The sequence below is a fragment of the Scyliorhinus torazame genome, chromosome 2, assembly GCF_047496885.1.
Source record: "Scyliorhinus torazame isolate Kashiwa2021f chromosome 2, sScyTor2.1, whole genome shotgun sequence".
Lineage (NCBI taxonomy): Eukaryota > Metazoa > Chordata > Chondrichthyes > Carcharhiniformes > Scyliorhinidae > Scyliorhinus > Scyliorhinus torazame.
In genome coordinates, this window is record NC_092708.1 from 55,386,400 (window position 1) to 55,411,904 (window position 25,505).

A 25,505-nucleotide genomic window follows, 5' to 3' on the forward strand; every position below is an offset into this window, starting at 1 on the left:
ATAGGAAGTGTCTTCGCCAAGCTGGACAGAAATGCGATGGCTGACCCGTGCGTGGAGGAGACTCAGCTTCTGTTTGTCAGTGACGGATGGCGTAGATGACGTGGCGAGATAGGCCTTGAAGCATCGAAGCCAATGTGAAAAAATGTATTTCGCCTCCGCGGCCTGTGGATCGAGTTCCAGTCTGTCAGGTTTGAGGGCTGATTCCATAGTAGTATTTTAAGCTGATTAAATTGATGCGACCATCAATTCACTCGAAGACACGTGGAGAAGTAAACCGTGGTTTTAATCAGCTTAGAACTGAGCCTGCCTGTGACCGGTACAAAACTGAAGGCGGCCCCGCAGGTCGGCAGCTCTTATACTTCCTGTAAACCGTACATACCCCAACATATCCCCTGTGGGTGAAGCCACACAATGGCCCATAGGTAGAGCCCACAGGGTTAATAACATAGTGCACTGGTGAATTATCAGTAATTATACATTCACCACACTTATCTCTTTAACAAAGCGTTTGATCGCATTTTCTCCTTCTTTGGCCCAGTGTCAATTTTCGTGTGACTGTGCTCCTGTGAAGCATTTTGGAGATTTTCCTACTTTAAAGGGCAGCACGGTAGCATTGTGGGTAGCACAATTGCTTCACAGCTCCAGGGTCCCAAGTTCGATTCCCGGCTTGGGTCACTGTCTGTGTGGAGTCTGCACGTTCTCCCTGTGTGTGCGTGGGTTTCCTCCCACAGTCTAAAGATGTGCAGGTTAGGTGGATTGGCCATGCTAAATTGCCCTTAGTGTCCAAAATTGCCCTTAGTGTTGGGTGGGGTTAGAGGGTTATGAGGATAAGGTGGAGGTGTGGGCTTGGGTAGGGTGGTCTTTCCAAGAGCCGGTGCAGACTCGATGGGCTGAATGGCCTCCTTCTGCACTGTAAATTCTATGATTCTATGATAAAGGTGTGACATAAAGGAAAATTGTTGTTGGTGTTACCTCTTCATTCTCATATGGAACTTTGCATCCCCACCCCACCCGATTTGCTAAGATAAAATTTATTTCTAAATGTAGTTTTGAAGCCAGATTACTCCATTAGAAATTGAGTTAAGTTGACCAAATGTCATGTTTCTGTGCCTACTTGAAAACGCACGGTGAAACTGGTGGAAAGCAGCTGCCATGTGCTCCATCGGTAAGATTTTTTTTTGACTTAGGAATCATTTTATCCCCAAATACCTGACGGCAAGACTACTTTCGCGCTTGATTCTAAAGTGTTCATTTCAAGGTATGAAATTGTAGGGATTGGGAAACTGACATGCTGACTGGTTGGTTGAAGGCTGTGTGAGGACCCCAAAACAGTGAACGCTCAATATTAACCCTCTCCCACGCACAAGCACAGGTCCTCGGCTTGTCCTGGCTGGTAGGGGCACATGGTAACAACATAGATTCTGGTACACCTGCAACATAGATGCTGCCTTTGATCATATAATTTTACCTGAGGTTCTTACAACTCTTCCTGTCCTTCCCAGCTGCACCCCCTCCCCATTTTACCCCCAACACACACACACACACATCTTTGCTTCAACTTTGACCAGTTCCTACCAGGCTCTCAGTTATTTTCATTCCTGTACCACTTTAAAAAAAATTGCCCTCTCACTAGCTCAGGTTGCATTCACTTTCAGATCCACTGCCTCCCTTTATTTCTCTCTCTCTCCTGTGTTACAATACTTTGTTAGCAGGAAATAGGTTCTCAGCTGAAGAGCATAGTTGACCTGCTCGAGTTCTTACTGTTCCTTCCGGTTACAGCACAATAAAAGTTTTGTGTTTTGAATTGTCCTTGACATTCTTTTATCCCACAATGGGTGGATACAGTGTTCTGGAAAACATGACATCATTACTGACAGACGCTCAAATAAATCACCTGCGTGTCATCTCCTTTTGCTTATTCAACCCTTCTTGTCCAGAACTAAGTGCCTCTATGAAATTTCGGCCATGCATGATAGGCAGTAACACGCTATGATTATTTTTAAAGTGAATTAGGTTCATTGCTCTCTTAGTTGTTGAGTAAGTAACAATATCCCTTTTTGGACATCACAGTGTCAGCGCATGGCAGTTTAAAGAAAAATACAAAAAATATTGCTCTCTTGTAGTCTGTGTGGTGAGAACATGCAGCAATGCTAAATATCTGTCAACTTTGTCTGTCTTATTATTTACATTGATTATTTTGAACTTCATGATGGGGGTATGCAAAAGAAAAGAGAATGTTTGTGCTGTTTTTTGCTTTCAAACCTGCCCTCCAGGGACCAACCAAAGGGATACTGCCTCTTTTACACAGTTTGCATTTTCTGTTTTGAGCCTGATTTGTTTACAAGGCCATGATTGTAGCAGTTTTAACTAAAGGTGCCACACAGTCTATGGAACTGCAACAACAAAACAGAGCTCAAGAAAACAATCTGCAAACATTGTTCATATTTATGCATGTTAACACAGCAAACAGATAGTGCAGGGCATTACAACTGCACTCACCCTTTACCTAAAAATGACACTGAGGAAGTAAGAGAAGTAGAAATCTTGAGCATTACTGGTATTATGCAAAAAATACAGTACGTCTTTTTTTCCCTCAGTTGGTTCAAGTGCCCTCAGGTGGAAAACTTATGATGCTTATGACTCACATGAGTCACATGAGATGAGCAATAGTACAGTACAATAGTTATATCTCTATTGATCTCTTTCCAGAAATACCTTTAATTCAGTGCTTTGTCTTTGTGAGATTAGTTACCATTGTTGGGTTTGATTATTTATTGAAGTATATCTGTCTTATGCTTCTAATGCTTGACACTTCTCAGTCCAGTTTCTTCACACTGTTTTTCACTGCTAAGCTGTAATGTTGTAGGTAACTAAGTACTGGTCTGGCCCAGGGTGACTGAATTCATCAAAAAGGCCGAGACAAGATATTGTAGGCAAGTGTTTAGAGCAATCTTTTCTGTGGTTAAAAGAATACCTCACTTTACCCGGTGTTTACTGTGTTTATGTTACCGTTTACTGTGTGCAGGTTACCACACCTGGTTTAGCACAGAGCTAAATCGCTGGCTTTGAAAACAGACCAAGGCAGGCCAGCAGCACGATTCAATTCCCGTACCAGCCTCCTGGTACAGGTGCCGGAATGTGGTGACTAGGGGCTTTTCACAGTAACTTCATTTGAAGCCTACTTGTGACAATAAGTGATTTTTATTCCATTTCAATAAAAGCTCATTAAGTACTCAGCCTCTTCTCATGTCCCTTTTCTCTACAGAAGAAATGAAAGAAGAGTATGACACTATGGGGCCTGAAGCCACAATTCAGCCGAGTAGAGGTCACGGTACAGGTGAGTACAACATCTGCTGTGTCTCATGCTCTCTGATCAAGTATGATATTTTATTATAAAAGGCTCAGTGTGAAGTAAAATTCTCTTAACTGTTTTAGCTTCGCTGCGTGAAACTCTGCTACCAGTGAAGCTGTGGGCTTTGATTGGATTCAGAATGGCCTAAAGTTTAAGTCTTCTTGTGCCTTCCAACCAGTTTTCTTCCTCTGTCACTGCTCCACCCCAACCAAGCAAGTGGGTTCAATGCCCTGTGTGAGGCTTGAAATCCACAAAAGCCCTAATGCTTGTGTGTCTAAAATCTCTGCAGTCTAAATTTGTTTATTCTTCATGTAAACACCAGTAAATTAAACAGTGGACATTTATGGAGCTGGGTGCCTTTAATTCTGATCTAAGCTGTTCAAAGCTATCCCGGTAAATCCAACAACTGATTGTAAGTGGGGGCTGACCTCATTCCTTCAACCATGTGTTCATGGGCATTCCGAGCATTTTTCCTACCTGATAAAGAGCTTTCGTCAAAACCGTGGGGCAGCAAAATTGAAAGTTCTTCTGCAGGTGTCTGCAGAAGAGTTCCTTCCTCTCAGTTATTAGATTGAACACTTTTTTTTCAGCTCATCAAGGTGTTTTCCAGAATGCAAATCAAAGTTGTGACATTGAACCACAGAGACTTACGTTCCGGTCTAAATTTAGCTTCAGGATGGGAACTTTACCAGTAGCTGGTTGCACTATGACATATTTTGCTAATCTCGTGAAAACTGGTCACAGGTTTTGAAACAAACAGAAGCAACAAGCTAAGCTGTTTCTGATTTTGCAAATGCATCAAAAATAAAGATAAATTTAAATACATATTTTAAGCCACTTTCCACCCTAAAACCCCAAGTCAGCAGGTGTGTTTCTGCATTTCCTCAAATCTCCAAAGAGAGGGCAGCTCACATGGGATGTTCAGTTGCAACATTTTGCCAATAGAAAATTTTAAAGCTCCCATAACTTTTTATTCTTTAATAGGACAAACTGCAGAATTCTAATGGTAGTTTGAAAATTATAAATATAGAAATAAATGTAAAAATATGAGACTATTCCTCTGTTCAGTGCTTGCTTCATGTTGGAAATGCAATTCACAATAATCCCTTTTATTATTTCATTCCTTTAGACTGATAAATGGTTGGCAGTTTTATTTTTATATTTGTCTGCCAGGCTGTGTATTTGTGGCCCGTCATCTGTTCTTTATGGGGCACAAATCCACCATTTTAACAATCCTTCTTCGCCTTTTGATAGCTTTGAGAGTGTGCAGTCCATTGGCACGAATTTGTAAGCAAGGGTGATTGGATTTAGATCTGGCATTCCATTTTACCATAGATAAGTGCACTTGAGTAGGAACAAATAAATGCGTTCTATCTCTTAGGTCTTGACGAGATCATGACTCAAGGACTGTCAGTATTTATGTTCAGTGACCATGCTGGCCTTGAAAAAATAAGTAGTAACAATGCAGCAGGCTGCAATGAAGCATTAACCTAGATTATGGAGTAGAGACTGGGACACATTGTGCCCATTTTTCAGTGTAACATAGGTTCAAAGCATCCCAGTTTAGAGGGATCAGGCTTTGTGCAATCATTTTCCTGTGGGCTAAGAAAGGATGAAGCTCTTGAATTTATCAATTTGCGGCCTAATGCCTGTTGAAGGACCCCGTCTGCAAAATATGTCATTGAAGGCCTGATGTACTTGTGATCCTTCAGCGTTCCTGTGGCTATCACTTAAATGGAACTCAAAATAAAAACAACTTTTCTGTCAAACCAGTAGGAGCAGGAGTGCTCTGCTTGAATCTGTAGTCCACACAATCGGACCACCAATCCTATTACTCCAACACTTGGGCATTGACCCCCCCCCCCCTCCCCCATCCCAGCAGCAGATAATTGATCTGCTATTCTTAACTTTGCCACTAAGAATCTTAGGAAGACCTTTGGGTAACTCAGTGGGAAAGCAACTAGCTTCAATTTGACAATCTCTCTCGCTAAAGCAGGAATTTACCATGAAGGAATGTTATTCTTCTTGTCCTAGAACACTGAACAAAAAATTTGGTTTGTAAATTTGCCATTTTTGGCCCCAAAACACTGTCTGCAGTGCACACCTCTGGGGGAACCGTGCCTTTGCCATATTGGTGTGGTATTAGCATGCATGCAGTTGGTAGGATCCTCTACCAGCAGTATTCAAAGTGATTAGCAGGCTCGCTCCTTACAGATTAGGTGCGAGTTGATTCCTTTTGGCCATTGTCATTATCCTACACGTGTTTGTTGCTTTCTTATTCCCCTCTCAAGTTGCAAATGTCTTATCAGCATGTTCTGAAGGACTTTTTGTTGACTTCAAGGCTTCTGCACAAGCCAATTGCTCCCAAACATGGTTGCATGAATAGGCAGTCCATTTGGAATGCCATATGACACGGAGAATGAAGAGAGGCCAAGCAGAACAAGAAAACTGCTGGACAAGACAAAGGAGAAGGGAGGCCTCTCAGCAGAAGACATACCCAGCTATGGTGTTTTGCGAGCAATTCTCTAACCTGAATCTCAGTGAGGTGTGGTGCACTTCAGTAAGGAGATCTTCATTGAAATCTGTCATTTGCTGCAGCCACAACTGCAACCTCAAGAAGAAGGACCACTTGGCCAGTGAAAGGTTACCATAGTGATGAATCTTATGCACCTTATTCCTTCCAGGCTGGAGCTGGAGATATTTGCCTTTCACACACAGTTGAGCAAAGGAAATCATTAAGGATGTCTTTTCAAAGAGAGCTAGCAACATTTCAGTCTCTCTTGCCAAATAGGTGGAGTGAACACATGGCTTTGCTAGGACTGCAGGATCAATATAGTGCAGGATGCCATTGACTGCACACATGTTGCTTTCTGGACGTCACATGTCAACTATATCGTATGCCAGAATCCAAATGAATTCCATTGCTTCGACATTCAGCTGGTGCATGAACATTGAGAATTAATCATGCAAGTCAGTGCCTGATATCCTGGCTGCAAACATGTTGCCTTCATTCTGTGGCATTCTGTTGTGCCAACTGCATTTAAGCCATGACAAACCAAAGGGTGGCTACTGGGTGACAAAGGTTATCGATTGATGATATGGCTTATGACTGGTGCTCAACCTGCACACATCTGCACGATTTGCATACAATGAAAATCACTTTGCCTCATGAACTGTAGCAGAGTAGACCATTGTTTTAGAAAAATATATTTTTATTCAAATTTTCAACATTTTTACAGTAAAAAAACCCTCTCCCCCCACCCGCCACCTCTTGACGGAACCAGATCCCCAAAATGTAAGACAGACAAACCCCATCTCTGCTGGAACCCCTCATCAGCCCCTCTCAGAGCACATTTCACCTTCTCCAAATACAGGAACTCCATCAGATATCCCAGCCACGCCGAGGCACAGGTGGGGAGAAGCTGACCTCCACCCCAACAAAACCCACTCCTCCAAGCTTGCGAACTGCCCTTCCAAAAACAGACACTTCATCTCTTTTGCCCTCTTCTCTTCCCATCCCCAGAATCTCGCATCCATTCTCCCTGGCTCAAACCCATGATTCCCTCTTATCGGCATCACCGTCGAACCTGCCCTCAACTTGAAGTGCTGTCGGAATTGCCCCCAAATCTTCAGCATGGCTACCACCACAGGACTACCCTAGTACTTCCCCCCCGCGTGAACAGGAGCGGTGCCGTTGCCAGTGCCCACAACCCTAACCCTTTTCAAGAACCCACCTCCATCCGCACCCACAAAGTCTCTGTCTCTACTCCAGCCCCGCACCTTCTCGCATCCACCGCCCAGTAATATTGAAACAAGTACAGAAGGGCCAAGCCCCCCCAACTACCACCACCCCCCCCTCCTTTGGAGCACCGCCTTCCTTATCGTAGCTACCTTCCCTGCCCTCGCAAACGACGAGACCAGCCTGTCCACTCCTCAAAAGAATGAATTTGGCACAAACCGGAACCATGGCGAAATGTTCATTTTTACTGTCAGCACCCGGCCTGCCAGTGACAAGGGGAGAACTGCCATCTCACCAAGTCCTCCTTCACCCTCGTGAAGGCTCGTGAAATTAAGCTTACAAAATCGTGCCCACCTGCATCACCAAATACCTAAATGGCAACCTTCCCTCTCCCGCTCCTGCACCTGGAGAGAACACCACTAAATATTCACTCTTCCAGACTAGACCATTATTATGCTGAAACAATACCCAATTGCGCTGGAGGAGCCCTGCAATACTTGGCAGACATGGTGTCAAAATTTCTTGGTGATCTCATGCTGCATTATACAGTATTGTCATCATGATGGGACAGCCCCTGCCAACATAGGTAGTGAACAGCTTCAGGACAACAGCATGAGGAAAAGTGACAGGAATCTGAGAACGAGGTGAAGCATATGAATGTCGGCTGTGAGGCCTAATTGAGAGAGATTGTTGGTGAGTAAGTAATGGAGATAATTTTAGAAGTAGCTAAGGCCATTGATGCAGTTGGCAAGATAAGATATTTGACGATGCATTCACTAACCTTGGCTACTCATGTGAGGTCATTAAATTTCTTGTGGCACTGTATCCAGGTCTTCAGGCTGGATTCTTAGCACCGATCTTCATGGCTAACTGCTCCTATTTATTGTCTTTTGACCATGTATCTAGAAGGCCTCCTTCCTCTGCAGATACAGGACATCTTTCCTCTTTTCCATCCCCTTCACCAAAACTTCCAGTTCAGCATCCAAAAAACATGGAGTGTACTCTGTTCCATATTGTGCCAATCCTTACACTTTCCCAGGCCAGTTTCCCTTCAAAACTGAAACCCGGCTCCTGCTACAAACAATGGAGGCTAGCTTTAAGCAGTGCAGGCTAGCTTTAAGTGGCGCGAGCCACTCATGATATTGACCCTCTGCTGATACATCCAGCCAATGAACAACTTGGTTAGCACTGGCTCGCATCTATCAAAAGAAAGGTGCACAAGATTTGCATGCTGCCTGAATTGCAATTAATGGGTGCAGGTTGGTTAAATTGTGCCTGTTTTCAATTTATCTTCCATTATGTCAGTGTATTCTAAAGAAACCGCTATAATCTGTCACTACACTGCCAAACTTTATCTTTCATGCCACAGACTTGTAGTTACTGGACTGAAGGGAAAATCCTCTTTCTGGGAGTATAGAAGCTGTAGGTAGTCAGATTGTTATTGAAATACATAGTTTCATGTTGTAAATGTTTTTCTCTTTAAATAGCACCTAGGTTTCCAGCGTAAGTTTGAAATGTCTGTAACAAAAAAATTCAAGGAAAAACCCTGAAAGATAACAAGGCTGAGGAAAACAGAAGTAAAACTTGGCATGCCAGCAAGTCAGGCAGTTTAGGCTTGTAATCAGCATGTACCAATAAGGGCCCGTCATTTCCTGGCTAATGAACGCTGTGGTTTTATTTGCTTTGTTTGTGATTATTTCAGCTATCTCCACCTAACAGTTAGAGTTCCCACAAGAGCGAAACAGTATGGGGAAGCAGAAATTCCAAGTAGAATTGCAGTCCTTCAGAACTGTGCATTGTGATTTGAGAGATGCCAAGTCACTCTGGCTTGTATCGAAAGATTGGACCATGGGTGACTGACATTCTTCTCCCTCCTTCCTTTTCTCAATATATTATTTTAGGAAAGAGTGTAGATTGCACGTCAGATCTTGAGGAGTATTTTGCCAAACGGAAGCTTGAAGAAGGAGACAGCCATGCGGTTAGCATTGCGGAATACTTGCAGCGGAGTGACACAGCCATTATCTACCCAGAAGCACCTGAAGAACTATCCCGGCATGGAACACCAGAGGCCAATGGGCAAGAGGACAATGGTGAGCCTTTTTTACAATGGTAGCCATTGCACTGTTATACTTACACCATAAATATTTTTTTTGAATTTGACATTTTTTGACAATATGCCAAATATGGGCAGCACAAGTGGATAGCACTGTGGCTTCACAGCGCCAGGGTCCCAGGTTCGATTCCCCGCTGGGTCACTGTCTGTGCGGAGTCCGGACGTTCTCCCCGTGTCTGCGTGGGTTTCCTCCGGGTGCTCCGGTTTCCTCCCACAGTCCAAAGACGTGCAGGTTAGGTTGATTGGCCATGATAAATTGCCCTTAGTGACCATAAAAAGGTTAGGAGGGGTTATTGGGTTACGGGGATAGGGTAGAAGTGAGGGCTTAAGTGGGTCGGTACAGACTCGATGGGCCGAATGGCCTCCTTCTGCACTGTATGTTCTACGTTCTATGTATGTTAATAAATTTAGAGTACACAATCAATTTTTTTTCCAATTAAGGGGCAATTTAGCGTGGCCAATCCACCTACCCTGCACATCTTTGGGTTGTGGGGCGAAACCCACACAAACACGGGGAGAATGTGCAAACTCCACATAGATTGGCGCCATGAGGCAGCAGTGCTAACCACTATGCCACCGTGCTGCCCATACTTACACCATAAATTAATTGCATACCTCAGTGTTTACCTTCAAACTTGGGGGTGGGGTGGTTGTAACAGCTGTCAGAGCTCGAGTATCAAATGTAGCACTGAGCCTTCATAGATTCCCTACAGTACAGAAGGAGGCCATTCGGCCTATCGAGTCTTCACCGACCCTTAGAAAGAGCACCCTACCTAGGCTCTATCTCCCGCTCTATCCCTGTAACCTCACCAAGCTTTGGACACTCAGGGCAATTTAGCATGGCCAATCCACCTAACCTTCACATCTTTGGACCGTGGGAGGAAACTGGAGCACCTGGAGGAAACCCACCCAGACAGGGGGAAAACATGCAAACTCCACACAGACTGGCATCTGAGGTCCCTGGCGCTATGTGGCCATAGGCTGTTGTGCCATAGGCTGTCGGGCATGTCATTTTAAGTACTGCATTTTTCATAGTGGCATGTTTTGTGTCACACATTTACTTTACAAATATTATTTAAGCATTTGTTTAAACAGTGAATAGTCACTGTTTGGGTCACACACTTAGAGCAGCCGGTGTAGGTAGGATTACTTTATAACTGTTTACTTTAATACTGTTCACTCCACTTAAGCATGCACCCATTTAAAGAAGTTATTTTAAAGGTGTTATCATGTATAGCTGTTCATTTGATTATTACTTCAGATAATCATTCACACTCATTCCCTTGGATGGTTCAGAATTTTTCATATCTAACCAATTATACTGAAAAATGAGCCCGCGCCACCACCACCACCACCCACAGCTTTCAATGGTTAACTACATCAACCAGTGTAGCAATAAGAAGTAAGTGATGTCAATCTGATTCCTGTCACAAACTGAGTTAGCTGGGGCAGCATGTGGACAGTGTATTTAGGCTCCTTGACCCAGGAATAGGAAGGGGTGGGGGGGGAAAACAACCATTTCTTGTTACTGTCCAATGATTTCTGCTGGATAATACAGGGAAGTGGATGGTTGTTGGATAAGAACAACAATGCTCCCCAGCCCCCTCCTCTGGCAGGGGCGGGATCGGAAAATGACATTGATGGGACTGGCAAATTTTGCTGACCGGGGCTATAAGATTCCGTTCAAAGTTGCTGTGCCCAGACGTTGTTAGAAAGACAAAGACCTTGAAGTCTAAGTTGTGTTTTCTATCAGTGCATGTGACACACCAAAGAATTATGAAACGGGCCTTGAAGTGATTTCCACATATAACATTCAATATAATACATAGGAAAATGGAGATATTAGAATGTATTGTTCACTGGTAGGTGAGAACAGTTGACTTTTTTGTGTGGGGTGGGGCGGGTGGTGGTGGATGTGTTGCTACATGTTGGGAACTGATGGATCTTGCAGCTGTCCACAGGCAGGTATTGGCGCCTGACGTAATTGTTACTATACCATTTGCTAACTGGGAAAAGCTGCACAGCTGCAGGGGAAGGGAGACCTGAGGTGGGATTTTCCAGCGGCAATTATGGCTCATCAATGGCCGGGAGCAGGAAACTCTGGTCCCACGGTGTTTGTGGTGTTTTGTGCCCTGTCGAGGAACCCGCCGTGCGGGACAGGGTGGGGGGAGGGGAGAGGGGGTTGATTCTGCTGGCAGGAAGGAAGGGCTGGCAAACCCCACCCCAGGACACTGAATTAATCGAGGAAACAACAGGAGACTGTAATGCAATGTTGGTAGAGTTGGTATTTTGGTAAATTGAGGTTAAATGAGTTGCCCTCAACCTTGTGATTTTGTTTGACTCTAAGGGCTGGATTTTACAGACCCTCACTGTGCATGTTTTCAGTGAGGGTGGAGAGACAGGTAAAATATGAGGGATAACAAGCTTTCTCACCCACCCCTGAGCTGTCCCCCATAACACGGCAGAAATCAGTCGCACACCGGCCATTTTAAAATAAGAAATTAATAGTCAATTGAGTTTGTTACCTAGCCCATTGATGGGAAAAACACGCTGCCAATGCCATAAAATGGTTCATGTGGGCAGACAGGTGGGATTAAGCTGCTTAAAAAGAAGGAAAGAAGAGGGGGAGGGGTTCATCCTCTGACGGGCAGCTGCCCACATGACACCTTCCCCCCCCTTATTTGTCCCAAAGCCTGCCTCCTCACCGCCCCCCACCTCAGCCCCCTCCTAGGTTCTCCAGTTCTTCCCCGTCCAATATCTCTCTCCAGGATCCATGTCCTCTTCATCCCACAACCTCCTTGCAGTCCCAGCAGCACCCACTACAGAGTTATGGCGCTGCTGTGACTACTGGAGCTGTTGGCCGGTCAGATTTGCTGGAAGCTCTTGAGGGCAGGACTTCCTCCCACTCTTTGCAAATGTAGGAATGGGAACTCCCACAGTGGGCTCAAGTCCCACTTTCTGCTTGTTTAGCCCACCAACAGTGCATTATGGCCATTGGGCGGGTTTCTTTCAGGTCTATTGGCTGCTGGCTGACTCTTTAAATAATGAGGGGAGAAGGGGGTGGGGTAGAAGGGGGGGGGGAGGGAGCGTGACATACAGCCCTATGAGTTGGGCGGGGCAAGAGCACTCAATTTTGGAACTCCCCAGGCTTAGTTAGTTTAAAACAGGCAAGACTGAGAAGTCAGTCATCAATTTTGACACTGAGCCAACAGAGATAACCAGGTGTTCAAGCTAGTGCTGATCTAAGTGTCCCTGGTTTAGAGAAGAGAAAGAATATTATCTTGGATCACCATATTTTCTCCACACAAAATCCTACTGAAATTGAAGGTGGGCAAGTTGGAAAAGAACACTCAGGCTTGACCTCAGTTAGGATGGCCTCAGGTTGTTTAGCGGACTGGCACTTATTGTTGAGAAGCAGATTCGACAAATGCCTACACATGTCAATACAAATGGACTCAGCATGATTCACCACTCTTCAAATACGAGGGGCAAAGCAGAGAACATCAGAAACAACATAGTGGAAAAAATGAAAAAGACAAACAGGTCATTTGTTTTTCAAAGGGTAGATATATATTATTGTTTTCAACTAGTGTAATAATAAAAGGTGCTTTATCATTGATTTTTACGAATATTCAGACAGGATAGCTGCTTTGCAAGCCAGACTTCTTGCACAGACATTTACAGCTTTGCAATTCATGCACACAACGCTCACTGAATTGTCCCACCACCCATTCCTACATTTGCAAATGTGAGTTAGTTAATTGTTTATCAAAATTGGTCTCTTTGAAACCATATTATGTATTATCTCGACTACTCATCACGCTAAATAAAAAGAAATAAACAGTGCTAATACTAGGATGCCCAGTTTCAATGCTAGAATACAAAATACATTTTTAAAATAAAGAAGTATTTGGGTGATGTAGAACTTAAAACTTTTTATAAGAATTGGGTTATATGAAAGAGGATAGCTGCTTTGCTCTGTGTTATTTGAAATGGTCCAGAACTTTAACGTCAGCAATATTTAGGTAGTACGAGCATGTATTTGCACCACAAGGAATGTAGACATGGAGGACCCATCTTATTTAGTGTGCGCATTGAGTGGTTGGCGGGTGAAGTGATTGAACTGCCCACCCGATGGCAGCAGTGAGAACCCCAAACCATTTCATGGTTTGGCCTCATTACAGCACTCTTGGTGAGCTACCAGTGCTCAATGAGCTCTGACAAACGGTTCATCGCCTGGGAATGAGGTGGGTAAATATTAAGGAAACCTGGCTGCATTGTGGGGGGGATGGGGGACGGGGGGGGGGGGGGGGGGGGGGGGAGAGAGAGACGGGGGATGGGGGAGGGAGAGGGGGAGAAAGAGGCATGGAGGGACTGATAGCAATTAGGAACATATTATGAGGCTAGAAGAAGAAGCATTTATGTGCATATTAGCCACCAGAGTGATTTGTACCCTGGTTTGAGAGTGGCCTGCAACAGACCGTTGAAAACTTGCTCGCTTATCCACTCAATGTTCATTGGATGAAGTTCAAAGACTGCAAGCTCCACTCTTTAGTGCCCCCAAATAGAATTGGGCCCTTTTAATGGTGTAGAACCCCTATTTGCATATTTCAGTTGACATCCACCAATTTTTGTTCTGGGTTTGCTTATTTATTGCTTGACTTGCTCTAAAAGCATATAGGGTTGTATGCTTGTGGCTAAAGGATGATAAATGGTGTAACTCCACTTTGGTCTGCGAAATGCCTGTTCACTCTTTAAAAAAAAAAGGATGAAAATTGGCACTGTTGCATATGTAGAATGTTACAAGTTAGACCGAAGATATCAGAAATGAACAGACATTTATTTTTGAAGCTCCTTTTTAATTGAATCATATAATTAACTGTTGTGGAACAGCTTTATGCATATTGTGAGTTTAACCAAAAGAAACTATATTGCAAAAACAGTATTGCTACTCTTAAAATGTACATTCCCTGGTATGTTGCAGCATTGCCTCTATAAACCTGACTATTTCCGCAGTTCTCCAGTGATAAAATTTTGTTAAATGGGGATGATAATATTTCCAAAAAGTTATTCCCAACACGTAAAAAATATATTTTGTATATAAATTTAAATGCACAACTTTTATGGGACAAAACATGTATATAAATATTTCTAGAAACAACAACTGCATTGATAAGTTCTGAGCTGTTTTCTCATTACTGCCATTTCCTCATTACAGCCTTGGTTCAAACATGGACAAAAGAGCTGAATTCCAGAGGTGAGGTGAGAGTGACTGCCCTTGACATCAAGGCAGCATTTGACCAAATATGGCATCAAGAAGTCCTAGCAAAACTGGAGTCAATGGGAATCAGGGGGAAAACTCTCCGCTGGTTGGAGTCATACCTGGCGCAAAGGAAGATGGTTGTGGTAGTTGGAGGTCAATCATCTCAGCTCCAGGACATCACTGCAGGAGTTCCTCAGGGTAGTGTCCTAGACCCAACCATCTTCAGCTGCTTCATCAATGACCTTCCTTCCATCGTAAAGTCAGACGTGGGGATGTTCGAAGATGATTGCACAAAGTTCAGCACCATTCACGAATCCTCAGATACTGAAGCAGTCCATGCCCAAATCCAGCAAGACCTGGACGATATCCAGGAATGGGCTGACAAGTGGCAAGTAACATTTGCATCACACAAGTGCCAGTCAATGACCATCTCCAGCAAGAGAGAATCTAATGCCCCTTGACATTCAGTGACATTACCATCACTGAATCTTCCAGTATGAATATCCTGGGGGTTACCATTGACCAGCACCTTAATTAGACTAGCCATATAAATACTGTGCCTACAAGAGTAGGTCAGAGGCTAGGAATCCTGCGGCAAGTAATTCACCTCCTGACTCCCCAAAACCTGTCCACCATCTATAAGGTACAAGTCAGGAGTGTGATGCAGTATTCTTCACTTGCCAGGATGAACGCAGCTCCAATGACATTTAAGAAGCGTGACACCACAAAACAACCCACTTGATTGACACCCCATCCACAAACTTTCATTCTCTCCACCACCATTGAACAGTGGCAGCATTGTGTATACCATCTAAAAGGTGCACTTCAGGAACTCACCAAGGCTCGTTGGGTAGCACCTTAACCCACGACTGTTGCTATCTAGAAGGACAAGGGCAGCAGACATGTGGGAACAACACTACCTGGAAGTTCCCCTCCAAGCCACTCACTGTCCTGACTTGGAAATATATTGCCATTCCTTCACTGTCGCTGGGTGGAAATCCTGGAACTCCTTCCCTAACAGCACTGTGTGTGTATTACACCGCAGCGACTGCAGCAGTTTAAGAAGGCAGCTTGCCTCCACCTTCTCAAGGGCAATTAGAGTTGGGCCTAGCCAGCGGAGCCCATCCTGCTCCCCCCCCCCCCCCCCCTCCTGCCAAAGTTTTAAGACACATGAGCACAAAACAGCTACTATTTGGTCAAATTTGTTGATGGGTCAATAATTTCTTTGACTTTTCAAATGATCAGGGAAAAGGATTTGTGCTGAAGAAATCACAATGGAAATCTATTTTCAAAAGCTGCCCAGCTTGGACAATACATTTTGATAATAAGGACCTGGGTTTCCCTCTGAACAGTCAGTAATGGGATAAATCTACTTACAGTCCACATGGTCTATTTTCAACCACTGATGGTAGCTTCCAGATCAGACTATTGAATTTAACACCCTGCAGTGTTTAGAATCACAATATTCCCATTACAAGCAACTGACTGGATGTCAGATTTCAAATTTGTTATCTGTAGATCCTCTCGCTCTGATTCGCTAAAATAATACCCTTCCCATCTCTATTCTTCCTCTTCCTTCCAAGAAACATCCCAGATCTGTGCCCATCTCACCTGCAATATTCTGTTTGAATCGTCCCTTTATAAAGTTTTCTGTCCTTCAAGGTTGGTAAATCACAAGAAGGTTTGGCCTTTCCATAGTCTTCCCTTTTGTTTGTCATCACCAACATCAACAGTGATATTTAAATCATTTTATCTGATGTTACGATACCCTGGGCTAGTGCATGATCAATTCCAGCCCCACTTAACAAGGAGTTGCAACACAATTGAAGTGACCAATAATGTTTAGGAAAATGCCCAAAGTCTTTGGCTTGTAAATGTAAACAGAAATACTTTTTATTTATAATAAGAAATATAATGAAATACAACTGGTTAATTATTGTCTAATTTATAATTCCCCACTTTAACTTACCCCCCACCCACTATATACACATGAACACACACACACAAGACAGCCAAACATAGAGGGGGGGAGAGGGGTGAAAATCATAAGTAAAAGGAAAAAGAGTCTTTGTTTCAGATGGCTGTCTTTAAGCACATTTTCCTTCAAAGTAAGCTTTCAGATCCAGGTCACTATTTGCAGCCTGCAATGGTTTCACGGTAGATTCATTCATTCAGGTTCTCTGTAGGTTCAGAACTACAGCAACTCACAGCCTTTCTGGAGAGAGACAGAGACAGAGAGAATATAGAGAAGGACCTTTCACCCGAGTGTGCAGGATTGAAACTGACCACCTTGGATCCCTGAAAATCATTCCACTCAGGCAGCATCCAATCACCACTTATTACCAGGCAGAATAATAATATTATTATTATTATCGCTTATTGTCACAAGAAGGCTTCAATTAAGTTATTGTGAAAAGCACCTAGTCGCCTCATTCCGCCGCCTGTTCGGGAGGCCGGTACGGGAATTGAACCCGCGCTGCTGGCATTGTTTTGCATTGCAAGTCAGCTATTTACCCCACTGTGCTAAACCAGCCCCAGAATTTGGCCTTTTGGCCAATTAATTGGCCACCAACCAATCAATTGAACCGAGTCCCACCCCATCTCTCAGGTGCCGAGAAGTCTGGGTTCTGCTGCCCAAAGCTAGCCGCACCATATACTATGTTGCAACTTAACATAGAACATACAGTGCAGAAAGAGGCTATTTGGCCCTTCGAGTCTGCACCGACCCAACTTCTTGAATTCCTCATTCTTTCTGCTGCTTGACTTCAAAATATATGCCCATTAATCACCCATGGATCAAAAATATAAAACGGCAAAAAAATAAAAGGGGAAATAAGGGAATCAGCAGGAAGGGCTCTTACACTGAGCAAAATTGAAGAATTGCATCCTGCACCTGCTATTATGAGGGAAATATCTATTATCGAAATTTGGGTACACGTTTCAAATAAGTAGGACAACCTAAAAAAAAAAGTTGTAATTCCTGCCCGCTGTTAAGATTGCAATTTATTTGGGTTATAACAACAGCATCAAACTATGCCCCATTTATACCTCAGAGTAGCAACCAGAGTGCAGCTGTGAACATTTTAAAAGCATTATTGGCCTCGGGTATAAATGGGTCTTTTTCAACCAGCAGATGGGGAGAAAAGCATGATTGATTTTAGGGAGTTGACGTGGTTGTCACCAATTTCCATGCCTCTTGCTGTGGTCTCAGGTTGTCATTTAAAACCTTAAATGCTTCCACTTTAAGCACGGCCCAAACTTCATGCGTGGTGCCAGCTTTCATTTTTCTCTTAAGCGAGGCCCTTGTAGAGAGATTAAATCTGTACTTCAATTTGGGAGCAATAAACACAGAGGTGTTAAGATTTGCCTCGGCTGACCATTAGCTGATAGCTTTAAAAAAAACTTGAACGGCCTAACTTAAAAGCACAGTATTCCATTTTTAATAAAAATTGCTTAACATCGTCATTTATTATCTGGGCTCTGTACTCCTCACATTTTCAAACATTAATCCTATTTCTTTTTGAATCTGTGCGACTAGTGCTGTTTTCGTATATACAAGTGCGCTCAATGGATTCCACATTGTCACACTATTCTCGGGTTTAGTGAATTCCAGTCTTACCTTTGAATGTTGTTTCCTTCTTTAGTCAATTTCCGCTTGCTGCCACTTTTTTTCTTCACACAAAATATTCACGGTTGTACACACTTTCTTATTATTTTCATGTCACCCCAGTGAGAGCCACATGCTCCCTCTGAAGTGTACAGTGCAAACAAAATACTCGCAAATTCCTGTAGTGTTCACTGCAAGAAGTGACTGATTTTTATTTAAATACCGATTTTATTGCAAAATGGCTTCCTTTATAATATTTCGACAGGAAATCTAAACATTCTCACTGATATTGACATGGTGTGAATTAGCCATTCAAAATTAAGTCATCCTTCCAAAACAAAAATTAAAAAGGAAAACTGATTGGATTTTGCTTTCTTTGATTATAGTATGTGAAATGACTATTTAAAATGCTCTATTATTTGACCATAGATTATCATCCTTTCCATTTATCTATGTTGAAGTATCAAATGATGTGGCTGAGCTTTCTTGTAAGTGTGTCAGAGGTTTTAGTGGAATTATTCAGAGCAAATGTATTTTTTAAAACAGTATTTCACATTCTAGTCTGAAGTTCCAGATACAGTATGAAGTGACATGTGCAAGCTTGGCCTGGGTGTGTATGGGGAATCGAAGTGTGCAGAGGCCACTGTAATGATGCCACTTGGAGCAGCAGATTGCAGCGATTCCAGTCATACCATCCGGGCAGTCATCCCATTAACTGCCATTGATTGTTGACCTCTTGGCCTGTGCTCTCCCTTTTCCCTCCCTGGCTGCAGACCTGCCACCTGGAACTCCAGATGCTTTTGCCCAACTGCTGACCTGTCCATACTGCGACCGGGGCTACAAGCGCTTGACATCACTAAAGGAGCACATTAAGTATCGACATGAAAAGAATGAGGACAACTTCGCCTGCCCCCTGTGCAACTACACATTTGCCTACCGCACCCAGCTTGAACGACATATGGCCACGCACAAGCCAGGGAGAGATCAGGTGGGGCCACTGGATGGGTATGGGTAACCCTTAGAGGATAAATATCATTTTAATTGCCGTTGGCTATTAATTTTTTATGGCATTTTGAAGATGCAAATCTTTAATGGTAATAGCTCTAATTTAGGTTTAAATGGTTTTTTGATGGTCTCTTCCAGAATGATTTAATATCATGTACTCACGATTGAATGAGCATTTTAATATCCAATTTAGAAACATTACAAGCACTTGAACTTAAGTTTAGCTTAAGTTTGGTGTTTTACCTTAATTTTCAAAATCTCATTAAAATGGTGTGTCACCTCGACTGTACCGGTATCCTTAATCAAACTAGACGATTCAAAACCATCCTATGGTCTAGCTAATAGCTGAAAGCAACAGTTTTTGTTAAATAAAGCTACCATCTCTGCTGATCATTTGCTTTCTCTGCCTGCCATACTGTTTTATTTTAATAATTACTGCCAATTCCCTCCAACCATGGTCTGGTTGTGTCCCATTAAACAAATACTCAAAAGATTTCCATTTGAACTACTTTTTGATTTCGTAAAGCCCACTATTATCCTCATCAATTATCATCCTCATCAATGCCTCCCTCCCCCCAATCCTTTTAGACATACACTTATCAATATATTTGTAATATTAACCATCTATATACTCAGGCGGTGGAAGGAAGGAAGTTACACAAAATTGTTCCCAGTTCTTTGACACATCCACGCTCTCCTGACAATGGAACCCTTGCTTGGGTAAAAAAAAATTCCAAACCATTTTGTATTATGTAGCGTATCTTCCTCTGTCCTGAGAGATGTGAAATATTGCAAATAGTCATGTGAAAGTGTACTTATTCCATCGTTATCATATTAGAGAATGATTTCTTTCAAATATTTACCTTTCAATGTGACAGCTTTGTTACTTTGGAAGATGAGATAATTATCCAAGACCATGAAAAAAAAATCTATTGGAAACTTTAAGCAGTCATATATTGTGATTTGTTTTATAATTTTATGACAGTTCTATTTCATTTGGGTTTTAAATAAGGCATTTTATGGCAGTGTAGTTTTATTTTAAATGAAGCGTCTCTTTCACCTTTAGGTGCAGAGGCTGTACCATTAAAAACTGAGTTAAAAATGTTTTCAGAATTACAGAATGTGCCTTATTAAAAACACAAGGCTCATTTTATCTCAGCATTGTTATAAATGATGACTGTAATATTTTGAACTTGACTCCTACTCTCTTTTAAAGGTTCAAATATCGGTATTACAGTTGCCCTTTGTCAGGAAAACAATCTGCACCTACAGAATAATGATGTTCTCAATTTTACTGATGGCACTTTAACATGGTAAAATTGGATCCAGCAAACCAACACACACCAGCTCCATGGGCCACTTTCCATTATTTTCTTTTATTTCAACCACTACAATAAATCTACAGTGGAGACACATTATTCCCAATGCGAAAAGTGAGGAAAGCTGCATCCTTCTTTTGGTTTAACTGGGGCTCAATGGTAGCTCGCAGAATTAAGCATAATGTGAGTTGTCGATGCTGACAAGTCACTGAAGGTTGAATCAGTTATATTAAAGAGTGCCACTGACGTCGGGAATACAATGCAGCTGTAGCTGACAGCAGTCCATCAATGTAAAACCATTTAAATATCTGTGGAGGCCTCACAAAAAATATATTTGTTTTGCATCATTATAATTGAACATAAACCACGTCATTATTTTATCTGAAGATTGAAGAATGCTGTAAAAGAATCTCCAATTTTGTGTATACCTGTTTCCTTGTCACAGAGTCGCACTATTTTGTGTGTCTTTGGCTGGGTTAGTTTGCCCAGTTATGTGTCCAGTATTGTTTTTTTTTGTGTCCTCACTTTTAAATTTTATTTATTTCTGTTTAGCTTCAACATTGGAAAAAAAAGGCCCCCTAATTTGATCATGGTACTCCCACTTAGTAATTACAAATGATTGTATCATATTAACAGAGGCGCAACTAAAGTTTGCATCAGTCCTCCAAGGATTGAGGGGAGACAAAGCAGCTGTTGCTGTTTGTTTATGCAGCTCAGCAACATATGAGCACCAGTCCCTCATTGGCGCTCTGCAGGCCAGGGTTTGCTTGATCTTTGAAGGTTGCTGCTGTTTGAACAAACCTCCCTGTGTCCTGTCCAACACCATCTGTCTCACCAGGAATGTGGGAAGAGTCAGCACACCCTAGCAGTTGTCACACTGTTCAGCACTGTTCCCTTGCAAAGCTTTTGTATCTTGCTACTTTAGAAAGCTGACCTCCTACCTTGAGTATCCGTTGCTATCAATTTAATTTCTTGCCAGTTAATTTTCATATTGTGCATTCTGCCAGATGTTTAAGAAAGGTCAGCTCTGTTGAGATTTTTAACTGTTTTTACACAATGTGACTGAATATTAATTACTTTTAACTATTCATCTACTACTGTTCAGATACATCATCTGCATTTAATCAACAAGGTCCCAACAAAAAATGAATACACTTTTACTTCTGACTTTACAATATCCATATGACACTTGATTATAGAATGTGCCAATAGTAGAACAATAGAATTGTTATAGTGCAGAAATTGTTTATGGTGGTTATACCTCTTGTGGCAGTAATTTTCTTTTGGAATTTTTTTTTGTATTTGATGTGAGACCTGAAGGACCTAATAGTTCTTTCAAAAACCATAATATGAAAGACAAAACAAATTTAGAAGCTTTCTGGTATCTAAAATGTATATATGTAAATGGGGTACATTTGGCATGTCTGTTCTGTTAGGTGTGACTGTTCACAAATTTCACCAAGCTGTGTGCAAGATTCATTTCAGTATCTTCTCTCTATAGCACCCCATGCTGACCCACGGTGCTGGCAATCGCAAGTTCAAATGCACAGAGTGCGGCAAGGCCTTTAAGTACAAACACCATCTGAAGGAACACCTGCGAATTCATAGTGGTAAGCATAATGTTTCTTGATCTGCCAGATAAAAGTTGTGCTTTGAAGGATGAGGTTAAGTTTTACAAAAAGGCTCTCGGTGTGGTGTTTCACCTGTCAGAAATGCACATTGTAACTGCAGGAGCGGACACCAGTGGGCCCCGCTGGATATCTGTCCATTAAAATTATTCTCCAGAATGCCTTACAGGGACACATGACCTCCTCTCCTGAAATCCTGATATGTGCTCCAAGTGAGCGGAGCTCCATAGCAAGAGCACAAATTTGTTAAATTACCCCTATGATTTTTATGACTTTGGTGTGAAGTAGCAACTTTTATAAATTAAAAATGAGTCTATAAATGTCATTATTTTTGTACAATTAATGTATATTTCTTTCTTCGAGAGAAGATTAGATTGAATAGGATCATACAATCATAGAATTTACAGTGCAGAAGGAGGCCATTTGGCCCATCATGTCTGCATCAGCCCTTGGAAAGAGCACCCGACTTAAGTCCATACCTCCAGCCTATCTCTGTAACCCAGTAACCCCACCTAATCTTTTTGGGCACTATGGGGCAATTTAGAATGGCCAATCCACCTAACCTGCAAATCTTTGGACTGTGGGAGGAAACTGGAGCACCTGGAGGAAACCCACTCAGACAATGGGAGAACGTGCAGACTCCACACAGACAGACATCCGAGGCCGGAATTGAACCTGGGTTGCTAGAGCTGTGAGGCAGCAGTGCTAACCTCTGTGCCACCGTGCCGCCACCTGGATAGTCCAGAGTTGTTTTCTTTGTGACAGAAAAGGTTCTGGAGCGGCCTAATTGAAGTGGATAAAATTATAAGGAGTCTAAGATAGATTAGATCGGAAGGACTTATTCGCCTTGGTTGATGGGTCTGTAACCAGTCGGCATAGGTTTTGGGTAAGAGGTAGGAGTTTAAGAGTGAATTCAAGGGGATTTTATGTTCACTGAAAGGGTGGAGGAGATCTGGAACACACCCCCTGAAAGCTTGATAAAGGGAGACAGACACCTTTGTAACATTTAGAAAATACTTGTATATGCACTGGAAATGCCATAACCTCCAAGGCTACATATCAAGAGCTGGAAAGTGGGACTAGGCCAGATGGTGCCTTGTGGGTCGTCATAGATATGATAGGCTGAATGGCTACCCTCCATGCTGTAAATTTCTATGATTTCTTCTCATGTATGTTTATCTCATTAGTTTGCTGATATGCATAATTTTGGTGTGATTACCGAATACTGTACAAGTTTAAATTTAATTGCTTAAAACATTTTTCAGGTGAAAAGCCGTATGAGTGTCCAAACTGCAAGAAGCGCTTTTCTCACTCCGGTTCCTACAGCTCTCACATCAGTAGCAGGAAGTGCATTGGCCTGATTTCTGTCAATGGAAGAATGCGAACCAGCTTAAAACCAGGCTCTTCTCCTACTTCGGCTTCTTCCTCGCCTACCAATTCAGCGATTACACAACTGCGGCATAAACTGGAGAATGGCAAGCCTCTTGGTATTCCTGAGCAGCCAGGACTACTTAAAATCAAGACAGAACCACTAGATTTCAATGACTACAAGGCCATGATGGCTTCCCATGGGTTTGGTAATTTCCAAAATGGTGGAGTAGGAGCTAGCAGCCCACTGTCGATCAACACTTCAGTTCTAAGTCCAATGCAGCACTTAGGAGTAGGGATGGATGCAGCAATACTAAGCTTTTCAAATGTAGCAAGTAGTAACTTAAGTGAAGTCCAAAAAGTCCTCAAAATTGTTGACAATACAGTATGTAGGCAAAAAATGGACTGCAAATCTGAAGAGATTTCAAGATTTAAAGGTTACCATGTGAAAGAGTCAGCGTCTCAAGCTTCCTTGGCTGAGGAACAAGGAGTTACCTCCCCTGTTATGCCATCTGTTGGTCTTCCAGTTGTCAGCCATAATGGTGCCACTAAAAGTATTATTGACTACACACTAGAAAAGGTGAATGAAGCCAAAGCTTGTCTTCAGAGCTTGAGCACGGACTCACAAAGACAAATGTACAATTTAAAAAAGGACAGGTTACGTAACATGAGCTGTTCTGCATTAGATCGCGGTATGGAGGAAAAGACATTTGACAACATTAACACATCTCCTTACTCTTGTCAATTTTGCAGGGAGGCTTTCCCTGGTCCCATTCCATTACATCAGCATGAACGCTACATGTGCAAGATGAATGAAGAAATCAAAGCTGTTCTTCAACCCAGTGAGGTTGTAATTACCAATAAAACAGGAGTGCTGGGTGAAAAGCACGCTTATATGTTGTCCTCCCTTCTTTCAGAAAAAGTTATCCCCAGCCCCATACATGCTTATAAGGACCACATGTCTGTATTGAAAGCTTATTACGCCATGAATATGGAGCCAAATTCTGAAGAACTACTGAAAATTTCCATTGCCGTTGGTCTCCCTCAGGATTTTGTAAAAGAATGGTTTGAGCAGAGGAAGGTCTACCAGTTCTCTAATTCCAGGTCACCGCCACTGGATCGGACCAGTATTGAGTTGGCATCTGCTGCCACCGACATGTTCATCAGTAAAGACTGTCTGTCAATTAGGCACCCAACAACACCATTAAAGCCGATGGACTCAATTACATCGCCATCAATAGCAGAATTGCATAACAGTGTTACAAATTGTGATGCACCACTCAGGCTTATAAAATCTCAGTTTAACAGTATTAAATCAATTGGTGATAAGATGGACCACTCAAGGAGCAATACTCCTTCCCCTTTGAATCTTTCCTCTACTTCCTCTAAGAACTCCCATAGTAGCTCATACACTCCAAACAGCTTCTCTTCCGAAGAGCCTCAGGCTGAGCCTCTGGACTTGTCTTTGCCAAAACAAAGGAATGAACATAAAAGTGTTGTCACAGGAAAAATAAGAAATAAAACCAATAGTATTATTGTTGACCATAACAGTATTTCCTATCTATCAGAGAATCCAGATGAGCCCTTGAACTTGACTTTCCTGAAGAAGGAATTGCCTAATACTAACAACACCCTAGAGAAAAGCACTAAGCCAGTATTCAGCATAAATCCATTTAGTGCCAAACCGTTGTACACAACGCTTCCGCCGCAAAGCGCATTTCCCCCGGCCGCTTTCTTGCCCTCAGTCCAGTCTAGTGTTCCAGGTCTGCGACCATACCCAGGGCTAGATCAAATGGGCTTCCTCCCGCACATGGCCTACACATATGGAACAGGTGCAGCTACATTTGCAGAATTGCAACAGAGGAGAAAGTATCAGCGGAAGCAAACTTTCCAGGTAATGGCAGCTGACTGATTCTGTCACATTTCTGAAATTTTTGCAAAAAGGAGCATTCATTTGAACACATTAAATGTTGTGATAGATTGATACGCAATTGCAGCGCCACCGACTTATAATAGATACAATCACATTTTCTTCAATCCTGGTGAGAGGAAGGTCAATTTGATCAACATAAAAATGACATAGAATAGTTTAATTGTGTATTTTCACCTGG

At 42.5% G+C, this 25,505-nt stretch overlaps 1 protein-coding gene across 10 annotated transcripts in view; it reads left to right on the plus strand.

The window, feature by feature from the left end:
- Nucleotides 1-25,505, plus strand: part of zeb2b (zinc finger E-box binding homeobox 2b) — a 154,633-nt gene that overhangs the window by 125,811 nt on the left and 3,317 nt on the right. For 8 of the 10 annotated variants that reach the window (XM_072471557.1, XM_072471492.1, XM_072471483.1 and 5 more), the window contains 6 exons: nucleotides 3,266-3,337; nucleotides 8,993-9,181; nucleotides 14,423-14,461; nucleotides 18,848-19,062; nucleotides 21,900-22,008; nucleotides 23,292-25,288. In XM_072471557.1, the coding sequence (XP_072327658.1) occupies nucleotides 3,266-3,337; nucleotides 8,993-9,181; nucleotides 14,423-14,461; nucleotides 18,848-19,062; nucleotides 21,900-22,008; nucleotides 23,292-25,288 (2,621 nt within the window). The remainder of the gene's footprint in view (nucleotides 1-3,265; nucleotides 3,338-8,992; nucleotides 9,182-14,422; nucleotides 14,462-18,847; nucleotides 19,063-21,899; nucleotides 22,009-23,291; nucleotides 25,289-25,505) is intronic. The other 2 variants (XM_072471519.1, XM_072471501.1) reach the window with 1 other exon arrangement.